We start from the raw sequence: 8034 nt of genomic DNA, 5'->3' as shown, positions 1-8034 counted from the left end.
TCAGTGCTTGCTCTGTGAATTAACCATTATTAATTAGAGAATAATTACGGACAGCAGCAGTCACGTGCAGAGCATTTTCCAATATCACATTTTTCCTTAGGGATTGAGTGGCTGCATCCTCAGGTTTTTCCTCTGGTATCAGATTACTCTTAGATTAGGACAAAGATTGCAGGCTAGTTGTCTTCCAACATGCTATCTCGACCTCTTGCCTTTCCTTGCAGGAATCAGTAAAACTACTTCCTCAAGTGGYTCTGTTTTTCTTACTTTCCCCTCTAAATGCATTGCAGTGTATTTGTGGATCCCCAAGACCTTCCTCATAAATGCTTGTGCCACTTCTTCCCAAACACCCCGCAGGGCAGCAACCCAAGAGCTCAATAACTTCTGCCCAGGCAAGCAGYTGCAGAGCTGGTGTAGACCACCAGCTGTGTAGGGAAAGGGTTGTCCTTGTCCTGCTGGCTTTGGGTGCTAGATTGTCTCTCTTCCATATGATTCCCCCGCCAACTCCTTCAGCCTTGCGTGGGGTGTGAAAAACACACGGTCATCTGTCGTGGCAGCCAGAGTAAGGCCTGTGCAGCTCCAAGGAGGAGTGTGAGACCTCTTCCAAGGGACAGCCCCTGGGCAACCTTGCCAAGACCATGGGTCAGCCTGCAGCCCAGCATGTCTCTGCCTGCAGAGATCACGTGTGGGAGGCCACTTTCACTGAAAACCTGTCCTTCTTTTTCACATTTTATTTCTGCAGAAGCGCCAAAGATGCTGTGTGGGCCTTAGGAGGTGCATGGGGAATGGTGTGGGAGAAGTGAGGACAAGGTGCTGAGTAAACCAAGTAGGGAAGAGATGGGCTGACCTCAGTCAAGKGATGGCCCTAGCCTGGATGGGGAAGTTGCATCCCTCTTTCTTGACTTAGGGAGGCCTGGAGTTCTCCATTCTGTGTCCCATCTGGACACTCAGTATCTCACCTACAGTGGACAGGAGTCTAGAAAAGAAGAAGGGCGACCGTGAGGTGACAGTGCCCAAGGAGCACAGGAATATGCAGCTGCGTCACTCTTGGCTCGAGGAGCCCAGAGGCTCTTCTGCAGCCCTGAGAGTGGGCACCACATCTTCCCCTTCCCACCAGCCTCTTTTAGGGACACAATCCTAGTGAAGCTCACACTGCCTGTCCCTGTGTCCGTAGGCCTATGACACTGTTCCGTGGGGCTTTGGAGCCCTCAGTCAACAGTTTCTTCATAGACCCCTGAGCGACCTCAGGCCTCGCACCTGATTTGGCATCTGCTACAGCGTGTGCTTGGTAAGAAATAACCCCAAGATGTGAGCCTCAAACTGTGTGGGAGCAGTACTCTCAAGTGCTGGTCAGACTTGGAGAGAAAGGCAAAAGGCCTGAAGGCACCTCTGAGCTATTTTCTTTGGTCTCCTCCTGATATATGAAAATGTGTCTTGCCTCAGAGGAAGCAGATACGTATATGGTCTCGCTGGAGCTGGCAGCTCCCGTTGGAGGTGGCAGCTTCCACTACAGCCAAGTCATCTGGAATTGCCAGAAAACAACCCTCAAGTTTAGATGCCCTGCTTTATAGGAATTTACAGTTTCCCTAGCTCAGTTGGTTAGAGCATGGTGCTAGTAACGCCAAGGTTGGGTGTTCTATCCCTGTATGGGCCACTTGCTTGAGGAYYGGACTAGATGATCTCCAGAACTCCTCTTCCAAACTTACCAATTCTATGATTGTATAATCCTTCAGCTTTATTTSAGCCCATGTGGGACCCTGAGCCTGCTGCAGGTTTCTCAGTGGTGTAGTCAAACGCGTCTTTTCCTCCCTCAGGCTGAGGGACCAAAGGTGGGCTCCTTCTCCAGACCATTAAACATCTACAGCACATGAGTGAACTAGCCATCAGGGCTCGTGCTGCAGCCAGGGCCTGGGACAAGCACATCCATGGGCACATCCCACCTCTGTGCCTTAGCTGTCTCCCTGGGGACAAGAGGAACCGTGTTCCCCAAAATGCCTACAACTGTCCACTGGCTGTAAAGGGAGTGAAGACAACTGCCCTAGGTGCAGGCGTTAGTGCTAGACTCAAAGACGGACAAATCTCACTGTTGTAACTTTATTCAGTGCATTTACAAACTCCTCCCTTTTTAAGACATGACATTCTTTTTAAGGAAGTGCTGTTCACACAGTAAGGCGTGAGGGTGAAAGGCAACAGTCACAACCAGGGAAATTTTGACCAAACATTGGGGAGTAATTCTCCCCTTCCCCCACCTTGAAAGAAGTGCAGCCCCAGACAGAGGTCCAGCGAAGTGGTGGGATGTCCACCCTTGGAGATTCATCACCACCTAACCTGGCCCTGAAGTTAGTCCTATTTTGAGCAGGAGGTGGCAGCAGAACCCCCACAAGTTCTTTCCAATCTAAATCCTTCTGTGAGTCTATGAGATACTGAGGTCTGATGAAAAAAATAAGTCTTCTTTTCCTCCCTTCCCATTGTCAGGGCCACATTTTGAGCCATGTCCCAGGACCCAGCCAGAACCACGGGTGGATTTTTATCCCATTGAAAGAAACTAGTGGAAATGTGAAGATTGGAGTGTCCTTATCAACATTGAAAAATGCCACCCGTCCCTCTTCATAATCCAGGGATACCCGGATCCGTTTGAGACCCTGGATCTCGGGAAATGCAGTGCGTTCAGGGAAGGTGAAAGCTTGGAACTGACCTGCCCACTGCCCCACCGCCCAGATGCCCTCCTCTGGTTTAAACACGATTTTCTCCTTCTTTTTCACATTTTTTCTGGAAACTCCCACTGCCCATCCACCTCCATTCTCCACCTCCACCTCCCAGTAGTATCTCCCTGAAGTGAAGCCTTCATGGCCCAGCACACAGGACCAGTAAGTAAACCGCTCAGGGTTGTCAGGGACATCCTGTGGCTTGTCTTCTCGTTTCACACTTTTGCGGTCATCAGATAGGACAAGGTAGCAACGGGCCGTGTCTGGATCCAGAGTTACCTCCACTGTGAGAGAGAGAGAGTCAATGAGTCAGGGCAGAGCTCAGCCCTGGGAAGAGGGGTCTTGATGGTGGTTGCAAAAGGAAGAAGAAAAAGGCAGCAAGTAAAAGCTGGCTGGATTTGAGAAGCTGTACAGGGCCACAGAATTTGTACGAGGATCTGAACACGAAGCAGAGAGAACATGTTGAGCAGAGAGAGCAGAAGATCATCATCAGACCTGCAGCCTGGGGAAGTCCCCACATCTCTAAAGTGTAGTCAGCATTCCTCATTGAGGACGAGGACTCTGTAGACTTCCCTGAAATGGGAGTGTGCAACTGTACAACCAGAGTTACGCTTTCTCCTGCAAACTGGGKATTGGTGAAAGCCTCTCTGGTCGCACCAGGGTCCCTGTGGGAGGGGAACCAGCACAAAGGGTTTAAAGCAAGCAAGACAGTTCGGCATCCCAAACCCAAGAGTTTAACATGGAGAAAAGAGGAAAAACCAATACTGATGGGCCTACAGAAACAGAGCATGCAAGATGTGAGGAAGCTGGAAAGACCGAACTTTAATTACCTCCTTCTATAGGCATCATATATCTTCTCCATTCTTGAAAAAGAAAAGCAAAGAAGAAAATAAAAATCTCAGATGAGAAGTTATCTGAACATGCTCGTGGTATGAGGTTAGTTGTGGGTAATGAAAATACCAGCAAGKAGCTTCAAAACYYGAATGTCTAAAGCTGTGGGACAGCTCCATCTATTTTGTATGAATTTGATTGCGCTCCCCAGATTCACACACGTGTTTGGGGTCTGCACGTACTGCCTTTGAGAAGAAGTGAAGTTTTGCTAGCATGGCAGGATTACAGGGGACAGCTTAAAAACACCACGAAAAATACAGTTCCTAAAATGAATTCAAGATTTTGCCTCTCACTTCAGGAATTCAGTGATGCCCCTCATCTTTTCCCGGAAAAAAATGAATATTTCATTGAGCCTCTTATGTTTATCAGGCATGAAAGCATCTACCTATTTTATATCCTTACATTGCATCAGATTTTCTGTACTAAAAACTGAGGTACTATTTAATAAAACCTTTCTTTTTCTTTTTTTTTCCTTTTCTTTTTCTTTTTCTTTTCTTTTTTCTTTTTCTTTTTCCTTTTCTGTTTCTTTTTCTTTTTCTGTTTCTGTTTCTGTGTCTGTGTCTGTTTGTTTTTTCTTTTTCTTTTTTTCCTGTTTAGCTTTTTTCTTTTTTTCCTTCTCTTTCTCTTTCTCTTTTCCTTTTCTTTTCTTTTCCTTCTCTCTCTCTTTTTTTTTTTTTTTTGCCTCCGTACTAGATGACCCCCTACTAGCCCAAAAGGGAGCCCCTTCCCTTTTCCTTTTCCCTTTTCCCTTTCCCCTTTTCCTTTTTCCTTTTCTGTTCTGTTTCTGTTTCTTTTTTCTTTTTTCTTTTTTCTTTTTTTCCCTTCTCTTTCTCTTTCTATTTTCCTTTTCCTCCCCCCTCTTTTTTTCCTCAGTACTATTGGTTTAGCAGATGACCCCCTAGGCCTAATTGAAACAAATGGCAACTCAGCCTCTATGGGAGAAAACAGAAGCAAAACCCACGCCTRAATGCAATACCCAGACAGGAGAATCACCCCGCTGGCAAGTGCCCTGTGTAGGAAGGAGAAAGACACTCACCCAGTTCTGTGGCTTGTTTCTCTGAAAAGCAATAAAAACAAAAATGGATCAGCATGGATGGGATGCAGACTGGGATGTGCCCCAGGCACATGTCGGGCAAGGCAAAGCCCTTGGGGGTGCGGGAAGTTTTTCGATTACCCAGCGTTTCCAGCACCCTGCTGCCACCAAGACAGCAGCAGACACAGCCCAAGCAGCATTTTGGAGGCTCTTTACTTTTTTTCTGGGGATCCCAGTTAAAGCACCGTAAGAATGAGGATTGCTTTGGCAGAGGGGGCAAATTCACTGACTTATTGCAAGGCTGCTCCGAATTGCTGCATACAGACACCGGATATGTTAAACCGCATTTATTTTCCCCGCTGGAAGCAATTCAGAAAGAGCTCAGATTTAATTGCTTAAGGCTTATTTCTTGGGAACTGCACGATGGAAATAGTAAAAAAAAATCAGTAACTCAGTGGTCTTTTGTATTTTTTCAGTAATTCAATAACTCAAGCGTTTTTTTTTTCATTCATTGAATGAGAATGCAAACCAGCTTTGAATAGCATTTTCTTATTTCTTATTATTTCTTATATTCATATTATATTCTTACTATATTTTCTTATTTTGGATTGCATTCAAAACACACAGCAGTTTTCCATGAACTGTTTGCCAAAAGCATTAGCTTTCCAAGACTGTTTCAGTACTGAAATTAATATGAGAGTGCTTAAAAAAAAGCATTGGCAGTCACTCGGGGAAAGGGGAGGGAATAAAAATATCTGAGGGCTTTCCCAAAGAATTAAACCCTGGAGGAGAAGGAGAGAGACTTACGCAGTTTCTGTGCCTGCGTCACTGAAAAGCAAAACAAAAAAGAGTGTGTTACCACCAAAACCAGCCATTTTTGCACGGGCACTCGTGGGGAGCATCACTGAGGGACCTTGCCAAAGCAAAGCTTGCCCTTCGGCAAATCGCCCACTCATGGTTTTTCTATCCCACAACAATTCTCCCCAACATCGCAGTGTAATTTCATGTTTCCAAACAGCCATTGGCCTCCCAACCATCCTCCCCTCAAAAAACTGTGCCCCGTGGACCCTTTGTTTTTATGGGAACGCTCCATTTTTTGCAAGCCGGGAGATAAAAATTAGCGATTTTTCCCTCGAGCTTTCCTATGGCAGAAAAAAAGGAAATGTAAATAGATTTAGGTTTCTTGATTTTGTTTTCATAATATCCCCTTCCAAAGAATGCTGAATTACTAAATCAAAGCACTTGCAGCATGGAAAAGCCTCTGGAAGTGCTTGGGTGGCTACAGCACCCATGGACTTCATGCTGTTTTGTTAAAAAATAAAGGATTCCCTTTATTCCTCCGTATTATTTATGTGTTGTAGGGCCGCATGGAAAAACAGTGTTTCCTGCCAGAAAGGAGAACGTTGCACTTTCATGCTCCAGGATGTGGGCATGGACACAAGGCTCCAGTGTCCTCCGAAACCCACCAATCCCTTAAAAATGGAGGCTGTAACATATTATAAATCTTCCCAGCCAACCTTTCCCCCGGGGCTGCATTACCTTTAGTTTTAAATAGATAAAGGGTGATCATAAAGAGCACGACCAGAGCGACCACGACCAGGCTCAGGGCAATCTTCCATGGCTGGGCGTTTTGGAAAAAGGGATCTGTAAAARCCAAGCAGGGATGGGGWTATTTCTGTATCGGATGAGCCCACCTCRAATCGCAACGAATCCCACGGTGGGCAGAAAATATCATTGCACTGTGTGACCTGAAGAGGCCAAGAAGCAACCTGCAAAAATAGCAATTTCATGCTCAGATGAGGCTGACAGTTTTGCCTCAGAAGTAGCCAGAGGTTTTGTAAAGGGAAAACCGCTTTCTGACAGAATTATTCCTCACAAAATCATGTTTTCTTCTCCTTTTCTTGTTTGTGAGGATGACTTATTTTGTGTTAGATAAGATAGGAATAAAAAAAAAGTCCAAACTCTTGTTAAATTCTTTCATTTAGCAGCAAAACTGGAGCGTGGAGTGATGTCACCTGGAGAGCAGCACTGGCTCTCTGGGGAAATGAATTTTCCCAACGTTGTTCATTGTAACAGCAAAGAAAAGGAGCCGGATGCAGCTGAAAACCCATGTGGTACTGCAATGTGACTCGAAATCCTGTTATTTCATTTCCCCATTGGGTCTCCATTCCCATATTTCCCTCCCCAGCAAAAAATAACAAATGTCCGAAATTTCTTTTTTCTTTAAATAAAAAAGGTGTGGCCATTCACACTAAAGTGGCCGATTGGGATTTTGCAGTGGGGAAGATGGAGCGCACAGGTTGGTTTGTCTTTGTTATTCTGTTGTGGTGTTACAAATGTTTGCATTTAACATGAGTATCATTCGAAAATGGCTTAGGAAGTTTTTTTTCCCTTAAAAACATAAGCAGAGATAGCTCTCATGAATTTTGATGCTGATACCAAAAATGTGTTAGAATTTCTTTTTTTTAAACCCCTAAACCCAAACTTGAAGATACGACACGTGAATTTCGAGAGGGACCTCATGCAAGCACGGCCACAAAGTCGCATTTTTTCGCTTATGTGGCACCAATTTGCATCGCGCAGGGTGCAAACGCTTAATTTATTTGTTTTCTCAGCAAAGCTTCCAGCACGTGGCTCCGTTGGGAACAGTGCTCTGTCTGGCTGTTTACCCGCCAAAACTGGAGATACTGAGACCCGAGCAGCAGCAGAAACAGGGATGCCTGCTACAGACCTGTCACCTTCAGCTCCAGGACGGCTTCCGCATAGTCTGAATTGGCACGAATGAAGCAGGTGTATCTCCCTTCGTCAGACAGGCGGACACTGAAGATCTTCAGGGCCACGCTGCCATTGTCGAGACCATCCCGCTGCAGCTCAGTCCGCCCTCGGTACTGTGGCATCTGCTGACTGTTCTGGTCGATTCCTGCTTCGTAGTGGTGCACGTAGGGCAAGAAGTGTCCCCGAAACCAGGTCACCTCCATGGCCYGGGCACTCTGCTSTGGSRTGAGGTGGCAGGGCAGSAYCACATCKTGTCCCAGGRTGGCCACTACAGGGTGTGTCGGTGCCATCACCCTGAATGGAGCTGGAGAAAATGACCGAAAACCAATGGGAGAATCCCACATGGACTGGTTTGCTGATGTTCTTCAGATAAAGTAATGGATCTACCCATGCCTACATTTTGCCCTGCCTCTGCTCCAACACTATGATCACGCCAGATGCAATAAAGAGTTGAGGGACTCATGCTATTCCTGCTTTCAAGACTGTCTTGTCCTATAGTGGAAAGCCTTCACATCCCCAAGAGGACCTAACACCTCTTTGGGGGGGCACAAGCACTGCTCAGACATCAGAGGATGGGGAAGTAAGGAGAAAGAAGGTGACAGTGGTGGGAAGGGACTGAGCCGGTATTTGAGT

General features: G+C 46.1%; 1 protein-coding gene across 1 annotated transcript; it reads right to left on the bottom strand.

The window, feature by feature from the left end:
- Positions 1–2468: 2468 nt before the first annotated feature.
- Positions 2469–7691, bottom strand: LOC146585255 (butyrophilin subfamily 1 member A1-like). Its single transcript, XM_085323278.1, has 4 exons — positions 7358–7691; positions 6166–6270; positions 3198–3275; positions 2469–2986 (listed from the first exon to the last, which is right to left on the bottom strand). The coding sequence occupies exons 1-4, from the start codon at positions 7689–7691 to the stop codon at positions 2469–2471; spliced, it is 1035 nt and encodes a 344-aa protein (XP_085179404.1).
- Positions 7692–8034: the final 343 nt, after the last annotated feature.

The sequence above is a fragment of the Rhea americana genome, unplaced genomic scaffold (genome assembly GCF_003343005.1).
Source record: "Rhea americana isolate MKP2758 unplaced genomic scaffold, rheAme1 scaffold_832, whole genome shotgun sequence".
Classification (NCBI taxonomy): Eukaryota; Metazoa; Chordata; class Aves; order Rheiformes; family Rheidae; genus Rhea; species Rhea americana.
The sequence above is the reverse complement of the archived record's forward strand: the minus strand, read 5'-3'. Positions and strand labels throughout refer to the sequence as shown.